At 46.6% G+C, this 16,551-nt stretch overlaps 1 protein-coding gene across 4 annotated transcripts in view; it reads right to left on the bottom strand.

The window, feature by feature from the left end:
* The window catches only part of LRRK2 (leucine rich repeat kinase 2), a 165,880-nt gene that overhangs the window by 111,699 nt on the left and 37,630 nt on the right, over window positions 1-16,551 (bottom strand). For all 4 annotated transcript variants that reach the window (XR_016213165.1, XR_016213164.1, XM_070049660.2 and 1 more), the window contains exons 13-14: window positions 15,663-15,787; window positions 10,154-10,266 (exon numbers count right to left, since the gene is read on the bottom strand). Coding sequence is in view for 2 of the 4 variants with exons in the window: in XM_070049660.2 (XP_069905761.2) it covers window positions 10,154-10,266; window positions 15,663-15,787 (238 nt within the window). In the remaining 2 variants the exon portion in view is untranslated. The remainder of the gene's footprint in view (window positions 1-10,153; window positions 10,267-15,662; window positions 15,788-16,551) is intronic.

Raw genomic sequence — 16,551 nt, 5'->3', positions numbered from 1 at the left:
CTGCTTGACACCAGCATCTTCAACTCAGGGGTTCAAAGTCAAATGTTTAGAATCTTCTCAAAACAAAAAGTCAGACTGCCATGCATCTGTGTTCAATTACCAGGGCTATCCTTCCTGCTGGCCAGGCAAGCCAGCTTCCCAGGTGCGAACTTGCGGGATCACACACAGCTCTGTGCTTTCAAGGGCCCCACTGCTGCTTTAATGCTGTGCTGTCCCTGGGTTTAAATAAAATTCTCACATAAAAGGCCCTGCACTTTCGTTCCATACTGGGCCCTTCAGATTACCTAGCCACACCTGATGCAAAGCTCAAGACTTTCCATAGGCTTATTTATGTGTTAACATCACATCAAATCACTATGTATAAAGCACTTATCTCTGTCCTTAACACCTTCACCTCTAAGAAATTCATTTTTTAAAAAAACATTTATTTGGAAGGTGGAGTGATGGAAGGGGGGCAGGGCAAGGAAACAGAGCTACCTAGCAACTTATTTCCTCAAAATGCCCACAATGGTCTGGCTGGGAAGGTTGAAGCCAGCAGCCAGGAACTCCATCTGGGTCTCCATGTGGGTGGCAGGGGTCCAAGCACTTGGGCCACCTTCTTCTTCTTTTCCAGGAACATCAACAGGGAGCTTGGATCAGAAATAGAGCAGCCAGGACTCCAATTAGCCCTCTATGTGGGATCTGGCACTGCAAGCCAGTGTCTCCTCTAACAAACTTCTAAATCAACTATTGGTCCTTGCCACATTGACCTGCCCTAGTCTCAAACCATTTCAGGTCCAGTTTGATAATCATTAATGACTTCTAACAGGAACTCTAACTCAACTATGCACAAAAAGAAATCAGAGTTTCACAAGATTACCTATGACTGTGCTTAAATAAATTCATTAGAAGAGTGGAGCCAGCTGGTGGTGCAGTGCGCTAAACCATCGCTTGGACACTCACATCCCATATCCAGGGGACAGTTCAAGTCCTGGCTGCTTCACTTCCTATTCAACTCCCTGCTAATGCACCTGGGAAATCAGTGGAGGACGCCCCTGCAACCACATGGGATACCTGGAGGAAACTCGTGGCTCCTGGCTTTGGGCTGGCCCAACTCTGGCTGCTGCAGCCATCTGGGGAGTGAATCAGTCGATGAGAGATCTCTTTCTGTCTCTCTCTCCTTCTCAACCACTTTTTTAAGATAATATTTATATCTTCAGTTGGGTATTTCATTTTTAAACACAGAAACCTTGAAAACAATATGGTTATTATGTATGCATGACATTATGATACACTCAGGGCTTCCTGAGACTTCCCGCACTTATCTAAAGCACCCCCGTGGAAGCAGGACATTTTTTGCATCACTGTTTATGTCAGGATGAAAGTCAATTTACTCATTTCTACTTAGCCGATGTTTTCCAGGTGAAAAACTATGCCCCACATCCTTTCACATGTCTGCCATTAGTAACTGACTAGGTTTCTGGAATAAGTGTACTAACTCGCCAGCTCCACGGGAAGCTGCCCGCACTGGCCTCTTTGCCAACTACAGGTCACCAGGTTCAAGAAAGAAGAACTATTCCCAGATGCTGTGGGCTTTTGTTTCTTGCTTCCTGTTCTCTTTAAAAATCCCATGTTTGCTCTTGAGAAATGTAAAAAAGGTATGGATTGGTAATCATGAATATGAGTAGATGGGTAATAAATTGTAGTTACCTCCTTATCCTCCGAAAAATAAGAGGATTAAGACAAAAGAGGTCCAACATCAAAAGACTGAGATCCTCTAAGGGAGATAAAGTAATAAAACAGAATTTATGGATATTTAAAGATGCAAATCAAGGAGACATTTCAGGAAAAAAAAGTTAGATACAGCTAGAATGAGGGCACCATATCCCAGGACTAACACCGAGAGAGATCCCAATTAAGTGGTTGGATTTCAAGATAAAGAATCCTTCAGGGAGCCAAGCAAAAACATCCAAAAACACACACAACAACTACAACATAAAACAACCCATTTAAAAATAAGCAAATGCAGCTGGTCTCAGACTTCTCCACCCATCTGTCAGTACCAGGATACGGAGAGATGATGCCTACAAATACTGACATCTTAACACCAACCATGCTCTCTTTTCAAGTCTAAATATGCAAACAACAATACCAAAAACTCTGAATATTAAAATATTTAGAAAGGGGGCTGGTGCTGTTGCATAGAAAGCTAAGCCTCGGCCTGGGGTGCCAGCAAGCATCCCATATGGGTGCTCCATTGTGTCCTGCTTGCTCCACTTCCAATCCAGCTCCCTGCTAATGCACGTGGGAAAGCAGTGGAAGATGGCGAAGTGGCTGAGCACCCACGTGGGAGACCTGGAAGAAGCTCCTGGCTTCTTGCTTCGCATCAGCTCAGCTCCAGCCATTGCAGCCATCTGGGGAGTGAACCAATGGATGTGAGACCTTTCTGTAGCTCTTGCTGTCTCTCTCTCTCTCTCTCTCTCTGTCTCTGTCTCTGTGACTCTACCTCTCAAATAAAATCATTAAAAACATAAAAAAAATCTTTTAAAAATAAGTGGGAAATGAAACTTTTTAAAGACATTCAGATTAAGAAAAGAGAAAATAAACCAAAAGCACTTGAGGTGGACACTGATTCTGTGCAGCTGAAGGAGTAAGACGAAGGCAAGCTGAGGAAACACAGGGTTATGAAGTGGAACGCAAACATTGTATATTCTGCCAATGTCGCAATCCATTAGTATATAAAGAATATAAAAATTACCTAACAGAGGTCAGCAGTGTGTGTGGAAATCAGAATACTCTGATATTCCCATCTTTTACAGCCAGAATCAAAAGACGTCTTCAAATTTAAAACCAATAAAATAAGTAGGGCACATGCTGTGGCACAGCGGGTGAGGCCACCACCTAGGATCCACTGGAGTTCCTGCTGCTCGACTTCCAATCCACCTCCCTGCTAGTGCACCTGGGAAAGCAGCAGAAGACGGCCCATGTCCCTGGAACCCTGCATCCATGTGGGAGACCCAGATGAAGCTCAGAGTTTTAGGCTGGCCCAGCCCTGGCCCTTGCAGCCATACGGATAGTGAACCAGCAGATGGAAGATCTCTGTCTCTACCCCCACTCCTTTTTTTTAAGATTTATTTATTTATTTGAAAGTCAGAGTTACACAGAGAGAGGAGAGGCAGAGAGGAGCCGTGGGGCAGAGGGGGGCGTCTTCCATCTGATTCCAATGGTTCACTCCCCAATTGGCTTTAACAGCCAGAGCTGTGTAGATAGTCAGGAGCCAGGAGCTTCTTCTGGGTCTCCCACGCGGGTGCAGAGGCCCAAGGACTTGGGCCATCTTCTACTGCTTTCCCAGACCATAACAGAGGATGATCGGAAGAGGAGCAGCTGGGTCTTGAACCAGCGCCCATATGGTATGCCGGTGCTTCAGGACAGGGCGTTAACCCGCTGTGCCACAGTGCAGGCCCCCACCCCTCTTTAACCCTGCCTCTCAAATAAATAAATCTTTTTTAAAAAGATTAACTACCATGTATTGAGTACATTCTATGTTTCAAGCACTGTACTGATACTTTTATATGAAATACACAATAAAATCTTTCTAATAATCCTACTGGGAAAATAATTCATTATCTCTATTTTATTCATAATAAAACCAAGATACTACATAGCTTGTCCAGGATACAGAGTCTGTAGATGGTAGACCCAGATTTTAACCCAGTATTATCCAGACTCCAGGGTCCACAAAGTTAACTATGAAGAAATTTCGTACAGCTGGAGCTATGAAAGCAAACACTACATGATTATAATCTGAAACAAGTGGTGCTACAGTCAGTGACAGGAGTAAGGCTGAGAAGACATTAATAAGTGGGACTGGGGCCAGCTCTGTGGCTCCTGGCTTCAGCCTGCCCCAGCCCCAGCCATTGTGGCCATTTGGGGAGTGAATCAGCAGATGGAAGATCTGTTTCTCTCTTTCTCTAACTCTGATTTTCAAATAAATAAATAAATACTTAAGCCAAAAGGAAAAAAACACAGTATCCTCAAATAATTTATAAATAATTGTAATATAACTGTGTAACAAATTCATGATCATGGGGCTGGTGTTGTGGCATAGTGGGTAAAGTTGTTGGCAGTGATACCAGCATCCCATAGGGGTGCCGGTTCAAGTCCCAGTTGCTCCACTGTGGATCCAGCTCCCTGCTAATACTCTTGGAAAGACAATGGAGGATGGCCCACGTCATTGGATCCCAGCAGCCACCTGGAGACCCAGAAGAGGCTCCAGGCTCCAGGCTCTTGGCTTTGGCCTTGGCCAGCCCAGGGAGTGAACCAGCAAAAGCCAAGTCTCAGTCAGTCTCTCTCTCTCTCTCCTCTCTCTCTCTCTCTCAACTCCACTTTCAGATCAATCAATAAATTTTCAAAAATAAAAGAATGGTACTATGCTAACTGCACCAGAAAATGTGCAAAGGGTGATGACACAGATGAATGGACACCTGGAGGACACCCTCGTATTCTGGAAAAGTGGAGATTTCTCCATAGTCGCACATTAGGAATCTCGCCTTGTGGGTTTTTAGTTCCTACACAGAATTAGCTACTTTGGAGATAAGATGACGTATCTCTTCAGTGTCTATGGGAGGGCAATGCATTTCAGGACAGACAACAGCGAGTGGCAGCAGCAGTCCACACACTTCCTAGCAGATGATGAACAGCTCGGAATACTTCTGCAACCTGGACGCTGCAGGCCAAGAGGGGCCCTGCTCATTACATCCAATAATGCCTCACACACTGTAGGTCAGTCGGAGAGAATGTTCCAGAACATGCCCCACCAGCCTACTAAATGTCTGTTCCAGAAATGACACAGCCTCCTTTGACAATGCCTTGCCCAAAGCTTAACACATGTTGGGGCCAGTGCCACCTGCAGTGTCAGCATCCCATAGGGGCGCCAGTTGGAGTCCTGGCTGCTCCACTTCCAGTCCAGCTCTCTGCTGTGGCCTGAGGAAGCAGGGGAGGATGGTCCAGGTTCTTGGGCCCCAGCACCCGTGTGGGAGACCTGGAGGAAGCTCTTGCTTCTGGCTTCAGGTTGGGACAGCTCCAGTCTTTGCAGCTGCCTGGAGAGTGAGCCCACAGATGGGAGACCCCTCCCTTCCGCCCCCTCTCTCTCTGCCTCACTATAACTCTGCCTTTCAAATAACTAGATAAATATAAAAAAAACCTCATCACACGCTTCAACCTAACCACCAAATAATGACCCAGAATCGAAGCTCTACATCTTTGTCACACAGCACTCGTGATCACCTCGAAGCACTGACTTTGCTGACACCTTTCTCTTCTTCTAAGCAATGTCAATGAGTGTGCTGTCTGTACGTCTTTGTGTACATGTGCAAGTGCATCTACATTAGCAACGCCTGGAGTGGAGTCACTCATCAGAAGACAAGAGCATTTTCATTTTCATAGATACTGCCACCTTTCTCTTCAACAGAAGTTTCCCTGTTTTGAACTTACTTAGTGGGGGCAGGCATTGTACTACCTGGGATGCTGGCATCCTACATGAGTGCTGGTGCCAGTCCTGGGTTCCCACTTCTGATCCAGCTCCCTGCAAATGCACCTGGGAAAGCAGCAGAAGATGATCCAAGTGCTTGGCCCCTGCAAACCTCTTGGGAGACCCAGATAGAGTCGCAGACTCAGACAGAGTCCCCGACTTGGTTTCAACTTGCCCTACCCTCAGCTATCGTTGCCATTTAGGGACCAGCAGGGGGAGATCTGTCTGTCCCTCTGTCTGTGTTACTCCACATTTCAAATAAGTAATAAATCTGGCCGCAATGGCCAGAGCTGCGCCCATCCAAAGCCAGGAGCCAGGAGCTTCTTTCGGGTCTCCCAATGAGTGCAGGGGCCCCAAGCACTTGGCCACAGTCTACTGCTTTCCCAGACCACAGCAGGGAGCTGGACTGGAAGAGGAGCAGCCAGGACTAGAACCGGCGCCCATATGGCATGCCAGTGCCGCAAGTGGAGGATTAACCTACCGCACCATAGCACCAGCCCCAGAAGTAATAAATCTTTAAAATAAAATAAAATTACATCAGCGACGACTACCGCTGAGAATTTCTCATATGCACACATGCCTTTTACATTTTATCACCCTCAAATCTCATCCATCTGGGATGTGCTTGGGGAAAAAGATGAAGGGAAAGATTCAGCTTCCTGTTCCCTAAAACGGCAGCAAAGCTGCTGTTGCAATGGAAATGGGGAGCAGCCGATCTCTCCAGTGGTTGGGGAGTATCATGTACCCCCCACACATTCCCATTTGAGCCTCTCCTGGGGACACTTCTACGGGGAGCCAATCCATGTCCTCCAGGACCAGAGTTGCCCCGTTTGCCTTAAGTTTTATGCCACAGCTGATTTTCTGGTGGAGCTAGAACACAAAGTATCTCCTCTCTTTTCAAATTTCTCTTGGTTATTCATGCAAATCAATTTTTTTCATACCAAGTTGACATAAGTTTAGCGAGTTCTAGCTATTCTTATCAAAGGCTCATAAATACCAATAAATGTGCATTCTCAAAAAATCAGTAATTTCACCTAAAAAGTTTATGTTTTCTTGTCTTCATTTCATCCTTTGTGCCCAAGTTTTAGTTTCTGTGGTCATCTAAGCCATCTATAATTTTGCTCATATGGAATTTCTTGTTGTTGCTGTAACTTTTATGAATCAGCTCTTTGACTGTGTATGATTTACAACTGACCTAAATATCTCCACTATTGAAACTGAGTAGATTTTTCCTCAAGGGTCTTGTGAAGCCCACAAGCCCTTGCATTTGTGTCTACTTCTTTGGAAGACTGGTCTTGCTGTACTGGGACCCCTGGCTCAAGCCAGGAAGGAGCCAGCACATACAAGGACAGATGCAGCTCCACCGCCCAGAGTGCTCTTCTCCACGTTGAGCTCAGAGACAACACTGGCCAACAGCTGTCTCTGGGACAGGCAGCTCCAAGTTCTCAGCTGTGGAAAAGCTACCAGGATCCAATGTGAGTGCAGCACACATGTTCCAGGCAGATCCAGCAGCCGCTTGGCTTCTGTACATGCATTTTTCTGTACCCAACACTGATTCACTTTACTAAACACTTCTTGAGACTCCGCTTTGTAAATCCTCGTTGAGTCTTGCTATGGTTTGGATCCTGAACGCTCCCCACAGGCTGCCCAGGGTGGTGCTATGGAAGGCGGTATAAGCTACAGGAAGAGGGCCTAACGGGAGACCCTGAGTCACCAGGAGGCCCTTCCCCCAGACATGCTCTAACCATCCTCCTTGGGCTCCTTGCCACACAGCAAAGCCTGCACCACGCCCTTTAGACATTGAACCTTCAAGACACTGAGCTAAATAAACCTTGTGTTCCTTCCTACTTAGTTTATCTCAGGCCTTTTATTGCAATAATAAAAAACTGAGTCATACAAATCTCCAGTTCTACCTTATTTGGGGTTCTGTTCTACAAAATTAGACTACTTTTATTGATTACTTGCCCATTGTTTCTATAAAATTTGGACATTAAACCTCTCATGTTTTGTAATCACAGAATTTTAGAGCTAAAGAAAACATTCTCATCTTTTTTAAAAAAATTATTTGATAGGTAAAGCTATAGACAGTGAGAGAGAGAGATACAGAGAGAAAGGTCCTCCTTCCATTGGTTCACTCCCCAAGTGGCCACTACGGCAGGTGCTGTGCCGATTCAAAGCCAGGAGCCAGGTGCTTCTCCTGGTCTCCCATGTGGTACAGGGCCCAAGCACTTGGGCCACCCTCCACTGCCCTCCCGGGCCACAGCAGAGAGCTGGCCTGGAAGAGGAGCAACCAGGGCTAGAAGCCAGCACCCATATGGGATGCCGGTGCCGCAAAGAGGAGGATTAACCAAGTGAGCCATGGTGCTGGCCCTGTTCTCATCTTTTAGAGCATTTTGTCCTCAATCACACTGAAGGATTAGTGGAAAAACAGTGCAAAGATTTTTGACATAAAATATTGTTGGGGCAAGCATTGGGCGCAGCAGTGCCAACACTTGGAAAGGCCGTATCTCCTTTCACAGTGCCAGCTCTACTCCTGCTCCAGGATTCTGCTAATGAGCACCTTGGGAGTGAACCAGAGAATGAGCACTGGCTCTGTCTCCCTCTCTTTCACTCTATCTCGGCCTTTCAAACAACTGCACAAAATACTGTCACTGCTTCCCCTTGACCTCAACTCCGCACCAAGTGACAGCCACTGTGCAGTGAGGCAGTGTGACAAGGCTCAGGTGCTGGCTGAGAGGGGCAAAAAGAGGCAGTTCTCGGTCACTTCTCCTGGATGTAGGGAAAAAGTCAGACCCCGGAGTCCAGCGACTCCGGCACGGTACTTAGGGCTGACGGGCGGCGCTGCCGTCTATGGCACTCTGGTACACGGGCGCTTCAGCCAAGTGCAGCCAGCTGGAACCACAGTCACCTCTCGGGCTTTGCGGGAGCCCCTTCCTTCTCAGCAACATTCACCGTGAATCTAATTTATCGCTGCCTCCCCTGTGTTCCCAGAACATGCTCCCAAGTCTGCCCGAGCACCCACCATGCTCGGGCAGACACCTGATGTCAGGCACGGCCATCGCTCCCCAGCCAGATGATCAGGAACGAGACGGAGAGGAACAGATCACCCTGCTTATGGGCTCATCATTGCCGGCTCGGTTCCTTCCGTCTCCTTATTTTAACAAGTATTTCTACAAGTCAATTTGACCCTTCTACAACATATTTTGCTATAATCAAAAATCATATCAAGGTGTGAGTATACAAGATTCAAACATACAACAGAAAATTACATTACAAAATTCAACTTAAATTGTGAGAAATCCAAGAGATCTCTCTGGAGACTATTCTAATTAATTCATGACATTTATCAAAGTACACTAAATCACAAGGAATCATTAATTAATTACTTTGAATCCTCTTTCCCTGTCATAAAAATATTAGCCTTAATCATTCTTTACATCTTTATTCTTGAATCTTTTACAAAGAACCAACTCATCTTAGGTTAACTCAATTCCTTTTTTTTTTTTTTTTTTTTTTTGACAGGCAGAGTTAAACAGTGAGGGAGAGGGAGAGAGAAAGAGAGATCTTCATTTTCCATTGGTTCACCCCCCAAATGGCCATCGATCCAAAGCCAGGAGCCAGGTGCTTCCTCCTGGTCTCCCATCCGGGTACAGGGCCCAAGCACCTGCGCCATCCTCCACCGCCTTCCCGGGCCACAGCAGAGAGCTGGACTGGTAGAGGAGCAACCGGAACAAAACCCGGTGCCCCAACTGGGACTAGAACCCGGGGTGCTGGTGCCGCAGGCAGAGGATTAGCCTAGTGAGGCAAAGTGCTGGCCAGGTTAACTCAATTCCATCAACACCTATTGCACTGCACAAGATAACAGGGTTCCCTTCTACCCTTTATTCGTACTTAGCATGATTTAGTGACACTTTTGTTACAAGGCACACAGAAATGAAAACACCTGAGCAATGGGACGAAACCCTGACAATGAGCCTGGAGAATCAAAGACGGCTCTGGTGTGCCCTGGATGTCTACGAGGGCTGATACTTTAAAAGCAGAGAACCAGGGAGAAAAACGAAACAAAACAAGAGGGGCCTGCATTGTGGTGCAGCTGGTTGGGCCACTGCCTGCAAAGCCAACATCCTAAATGGGCACCAGTTCCAGCTGCTTCACCTCTGATCCTGCTCCCCGCTAACGCCCCTGGGAAACCTGGCCCAAGCACTTGGGACAGACCTGGATGCAGCTCCAGGCTCCTAGCTTTGGTCTGGCCCAGCCCCCATTGTTACAGCCATTGGGGGATGAACCAGCAGACTGAACATCTGTCCATCCCTCTCTTTCTTCCCTCCCTCCTTCTGCTTCTCTGTAACTCTGCCTTTCAAATAAATAAATAAATCTTAGATAAGAGAGAAAGCAGCATGTTGAGCTGCACACCCAGCTTCACAGGGGTTCACGATTCTGGCCTTCACAAGGAGGGTGTCTACGGCCACAGCATGCAACACCCCGACTACAGCCGGGTCACCTGTGCACATGTTCTTCAACCCTCACCCCATCTCTCCAGGTCTCAGCCACAAACTTCCTAGCAGCAATGGGAAACTTAACCTAGAAAAAGCCCTGGAGTTTTCTAGGTGACCTTGTCAAGGAATAAACCTGTATTCGACATACCCTGTTCAAAGCGGCGAGGACCAGTTTGTGGATGTCACTCCTGAAACACTGCTTTCTAACCACGTTTAGGTTCCGCTGAGATTCTGTTTCCTCTCTGGACTCCTCCGGCATGCCTACATGCAAAAGCACACAGATAGGCAAATAAATAAAAGCAGGCTTTTCTCCTGAAGATTCAAGCTGAGCTGTCACTTGTTAGAAATGATCATGAGAAGCCAATGATGCATTTGTGCATGGCTCTGTTTCAAGGGTTGTAAGGAACGCATAAACACAGTTCATCACTAGATACAAAGAAGCACAATGTGTCTGGAAGTTTACCACTTAAAGAAGCAAGAAGGGACCACCAGGGAGGGATTTCTGCACCAGGCAGTCTCTTTTGTATAAGTAGACTGTGGTGTAAGACACCAGAAAGTTTTCTTGCAACAGTGGCCGAGCAGAGAAAGGTTGAATTGTCTGGAGCTCTATGTTTAAACGCCAGCTATGATTTGTAGGCAGAAAAAAAGCAGACAGAAAAATAGTGGAAAAGCAGTATTATGATAGTGGAAAGTATGTCATTCTTTAATTTTATTAGAAGTTTTCTAAGTGTGACATATGGTACTATCTTTAAAAAATTCCTTAAAGCCAAAAGTGTTAAAAAATATGACAGTGGCCGGCACCGCAGCTCACTAGGCTAATCCTCCGCCTTGCGGTGCTGGCACACTGGGTTCTAGTCCCGGTCGGGGCACCGGATTCTGTCCCGGTTGCCCCTCTTCCAGGCCAGCTCTCTGCTGTGGCCCGGGAGTGCAGTGGAGGATGGCCCAAGTGCTTGGGCCCTGCACCCCATGGGAGACCAGGAGAAGCACCTGGCTCCTGCCATTGGATCAGCACGGTGCGCTGGCCACGGCGGCCATTGGAGGGTGAACCAACGGCAAAAAGGAAGACCTTTCTCTCTGTCTCACTCTCACTGTCCACTCTGCCTGCCAAAAAAAAAAAAAATATATGACAGTCAAAAAATTCATCTAATAGATGAGTAAACTATTATGAAGCAATGTTTACCAAATCTGAGACAACAGAAATGACTACTAAGGAACATATTTATAATACTCCCCTGCAATAACGTGTATTCATGCAAACTATAAACTGGCTATCTATAGCCTTTCCAAGAACTAGATTGCCAACGTCTGTCAGGGGCCTTCCCCATGCCCAGAATTCAGGGAAGAGGGCAGACCTCACTGCAGCTCTGTCACTGGGTCTGGATCTCACCTTCCGGGCGCACAGTACCTGGGGCTGGGCAGTGGACCACTGCCAATAGTAGCACACACTGCAAGCCCCACGCACTGGGTCTTCTCAAACAGTGTCCTTGTGCCCAGGTGAACATTCCCGCAAGTCCCACGCCTGGCCTCTCCTGTGTTGCTTACAGTCCTACCAACCAGCACGCAGGTAACTTCCTTTCCACCAAACAGCTCTGCCTACTGTGTGCCCCACAGACTTCACGAAGGCAGAATCCACAGCCTCGTCACACCCAGATCTCAAGAGCTGCAAGCACCATGCTTCACACATAACAGGTGTTCAACAAATGCATAAGTATCCACCCTGGAGTGAGGCTGCACAGGCTGAAAAGCTGGCTCCACACACAGGGTGTGACCTTAAAACCTTTGACAACCCTCTTCCTCAATTTCCCCATCTGTCAAGTCCTCATAATGCTAGGTACTCTTACTGTTATCAGTTATACATGAGCAGACCATAATAGAGTTTTCAGGTGCCAAGTCGTATCTTCTGTAGATACCAGGGTCTCCATTCCTCTCACTGTCCCCATCAGTGTACTTTTTTTTTTTTTTTTGGACAGGCAGAGTTAGGCAGTGAGAAAGAGAGACAGAAAGGTCTTCCTTCTGTTGGTTCACCCCTCAAATGGCCATTACAGCCGGCGCACTGCACCGATCCGAAGCCAGGAGCCAGGTACTTATCCTGGTCTCCCATGCAGGCGCAGAGTCCAAGCACTTGGGCCATCCTCCACTGCACTCCCGGGCCACAGCAGAGAGCTGGCCTGGAAGAGGAGCAACTGGTGCAGAACTGGCGCCCCGACCGGGACTAGAACCCGGTGTGCCGGCGCCGCAGGAGGAGGATTAGCCTAGTGAGCTGCGGCGCCGGCCCGCATCAGTTTGCTTTTATAATCTTCATCTTTCTCCTCTATATACTTTTCAGTTGCCCTATGTTTCTTCTTAAAGAATTTTACATTATTTCCTTCAGAACTAAATGAGACAAATGATATTCTGTTAAAACTACTACACCTTTATTATTAATTCATAGAAGCAACCAGCTTAACACTTTCATAAGCTGTTATGTTTAAAAAACAGGAAGTAGCAGTACTACATTGAAAGAAATTAATTTGTTAGCAGATGTAGCATGTGATTCTTTACTGGATACTTGATTATACAAGCTTGTGGTAATGTACATCTATGTTACTAAGGACATGCAAACGTCATCAAGTGAATGTGTGTCTGGCTATCTTAGAATAACCTCAAAATGTTCAAATAAAAATTATATACACTCTTGAATACACTGGGGTACTGGTTATGTAATTACTCATTAGCTATACCAGAGAACAATACAGTACAACATGGCATGGTGCAGGGGGACATGTGCAAGTACCATGCTACGGCATGACACATGGCACACGACACTATTGTACGGTATGACATGGAACACCACGCTGTGTTGTGTTGTTGCAGTGTAGCACAGTATGGTATGATGTGGTGTGCTAGTTTGATATGGTAACAAAGTTGAACAGGTGATTAAGCCTTTACCTAACCGAAATGTGCTTACACACTCTGTTTACACGTCTACTAATACAGATCTCCATGCACAAAGCACAGCCCCACAGTCACCCTTCCATGACATCCATAGCACATCTAAATGACCATCAACTAACAACACTGCTGCAAGGTCCATTTAAGAAAAAAAGAAAAGACATTCAGAACTTATTTTCAGACTAAAGGAGTGTTCTCTTATTAACTCAGTGCCTTGGTTCTGAACATCTTTTGCTTATCTTTAAAACTGAATTCCACCCTCGAAAGAACAAGGCTGACATCTTTAAGGGAAAAGCTGAAGGGTTTTGCTGTTGCTGCTGTCATTTTACTGTAACCTATAAAGAAAATAAAATCAGTATTTTCATGCAAAATTATATCTGCTAAGTTTCAAAAGTTGGCTGACAACTAGCAACGGAACAGCATGATTCAATCTAAAAAAACTGAATGAATACCTATTTTAGCTCAAGGTACTAGGGATTAAAAACAAAAAAGATTCACAGAACAAAGCTGCATCTTAAAGTATCCTCTTAGGATGGCCCAAGTGCTTGGGCCCTGCACCCACATGGGAGACCAGGAGAAGCACCTGGCTCCTGCCTTCAGATCAGTGAGGTGCACCAGCCGCAGTGGCCATTGGAGGGTGAACCAATGGCAAAGGAAGACCTTTCTCTCTGTCTCTCTCTCTCACTGTCCACTCTGCCTGTCAAAAGAGAGAGAGAGAGAGAGAGAGAGAGAGAGAGAAAGAAAGTATCCTCTTAAACTGAGTGTCCTCTTAGACTCAGGAACACAAAATACCTATGTAACTGTATAAAATGGTAGGTTCTGGAAGATTTTATTTTAAAGGGAAAAAAATGGAACTTCCAAAGAATTGTGAATGTTACAAAACAAAAACTCTGCCCTTCCAGTTTCCCGTGGCACAGGACTGACCACCTTGCAGACCCCACCCTGGCCCACCCTGGCCCTGCCTCCTTCCCCACCAAGGGTCCTGCATGCAGTCTCCCTGCCAGTCACCTCGCACCACAGCGCTCCTGTTAGCAACTGAAAGCCTGGCTGTGAGCCCGCGCGTTTTAAACGCCTTTTAATAAACCCGAAATGACTTCCAGGAGAAAGCACACTGCTCACCCTGCATCCCACATTCCATTCCACACACGACCGCCTCCCCGCGCTCCTCCCCGCCCCTGACCCTGAGAATCTGCTGTTCTTGCAAAGTCCTCCCAGGCCAGGGCTACTCAACCTCCAACGGCAAGGATCCCAACCTCCCCCCACTGCCCTGCCTCCACTGAGACTGCCACAGCCTTCTACACATGCAGTAACCTCAAGTCTATGGAAAATGGCATTTAAAGATAAGTCTATTTAAGGTACAAACATCTTGGAAATTCGTGCCTATCTGTGTATCTCTAAGCTCCTGTATCAGCACAGTCATGCTATTCTCTCATCATCTTTCAAACCACAACAGCATCACGTTCATTAGAACAGACGAGGCACCTAATAGGTATGTGTTGAATGAATGCAGGAGCAGGTGGTATGGATGTGCTTCTGGGTAAAATAAGGTCAGAACAGGTGTAGGTAGGTGTTAAAGGAGAGTAGACACCACTGTCGTCAGAGAGATGCATGTGGTTATACGGTTGGTTATACTGCAGGAAAACTAACTCAACCAGAGGGAAAGCAGCACTGGGGTGAAGCCAGGTAAAGGTATGGAAATGAGCTGCCATCATGGTTCAGACAAGGCAAGGCAAGCTTGCACTCACAATCAAGTGACAGCGATAAAAAAAAAAAAAAAAAAAAAAGAATTATCAGACAGAAGCTCTTCTTAGAGATAAAAGCTGCATATTTGGGGCATGCATTTGGTCTTGCTGTTATTTTGCTGTTATTCAAGATTTCTTTTTTAATTTATTTGAAAGAGTTACAAAGAGAGGGAGACACATAAAGAGCTTCCATCCACTGGTTCACTCCCCAGGTGGCTACAATGGCCAGAGCTGGGCCAGGCTGAAGCCAGGACCTGCATCCAGGTCTCCCATGTGGGTGGCAGGGGCCCAAGTACTTGGGCCATCTTCTGCTGCTTTTCCCAGGCCATTAGCAGGGAGGTGGGTTGAAAGCACAGCAGGTAGAACATGAACGGGCATCCATATGGGATGTGGCATCACAGGCAGCCACCTCACCTGCTCTGCCACAACGCCAGTCCCAGTTAAGATTCTTAAGACCCCACATGGCCCAGCAGAGTCCTTGGGTTCAACACTCAGCCCAGCTCCTTGACTCTGACTAATAAACATCCTGGGAGGCAGCCATGACTGCTCAAGTAGCTGGGTCCCTGCCCCGCATGTTGGAGACCTGGATTGAGTTACAGCTCCTTGCTCCACCCCCAGCCCAGTCCTCGCCACTGTGGGCATGAGAATGGGGAACCAGTGGATGGGAGCATTCGCTCTTTCTCTCTCTCTTTCTCTCTCTCTCTCTGCCTCTCATAAGTTTTTAAAATAAAATTAAAAAACCCACACTTCACATTTTATTTATTACTTTTGCAGTAAATGACTGAATTTTCTCATGGAGTTTCTTATAAATTGACTAAGTGACTTTCACATCACCATCCACATTTCATTTTTGGTTCAGCAGAGAGCTCTGCGTTTGGCTGGCAGAAACCATCCCTCTAACTTTTGCCTAGAAAATGGATGCTGCTGAAAACTCCCAAGTCCATTTGAACAGCTATCACTCCCCGCAATCTACATAGGACTTACCTGGCATCATAAAATGTAGAATAGCTCGGAGTGCCTCCAGCTGCACTGACAGTGACGCCTCGTGACTTCTCATAACTGTTATTATTTTGGGGACCACTGCCGCCACTGTATCCAGGGAAATGTGACTGCAGGAATAACATTGGCATACTTACCAAAAATGCAATCTGACTTAATCACACACACACACACACACCAAACTTTAAACAGACGCAAGAAAAGAGAACCATGAACTTTACCAGGAAAGGCTACCTGAAAATGCACTCGACTTTGGTAATGTAACAACCGTGTTGTTTAAACTTTCACCTCAAGAACTAGAATTCACAGACAACTGAGATTCATTTTATTGTTTCATAAAACTAGGAGCTTCCTTCTGATCTGTGTGCAACCATCCCAGAAGGCAGGAGAGTCCACCCTCATTTTCCAAAGGACTTGAACAGATGCAGGTTAACTCCCAAAGTCCCATCGTCACGGCTGACATGCAAACTTGTCTAACGGCAGGGCTGGGCACTGGGCTTCCTGCCACACGAGCATCACTGAGCCGCTGGGAGGGCATTTACGGAGTTGTGTTTTACATGAAGCCTGTTCTCCCCAAGGTCTTGGAGCTATGTTCTCTTTTTTATTTATTTATTTATTTATTTATTTATTTTTGACAGGCAGAGTGGACAGTGAGAGAGAGAGAGAGACAGAGAGAAAGGTCTTCCTTTGCTGTTGGTTCACCCTCCAATGGCAGCCGTGGCCAGCATGCTGCAGCCGGCGCACCGCGCTGATCCGAAGGCAGGAGCCAGGTGCTTCTCCTGGTCTCCCATGGGGTGCAGGGCCCAAGCACCTGGGCCATCCTCCACTGCACTCCCAGGCCACAGCAGAGAGCTGGCCTGGAAGAGGGGCAACC

This window comes from Oryctolagus cuniculus, chromosome 9 (assembly GCF_051225735.1).
Source record: "Oryctolagus cuniculus isolate XC-2025 breed Fujian yellow rabbit chromosome 9, ASM5122573v1, whole genome shotgun sequence".
Lineage (NCBI taxonomy): Eukaryota > Metazoa > Chordata > Mammalia > Lagomorpha > Leporidae > Oryctolagus > Oryctolagus cuniculus.
Note: the sequence above shows the minus strand (reverse complement) of the source record. Positions and strands in the feature narration are given on the sequence as shown.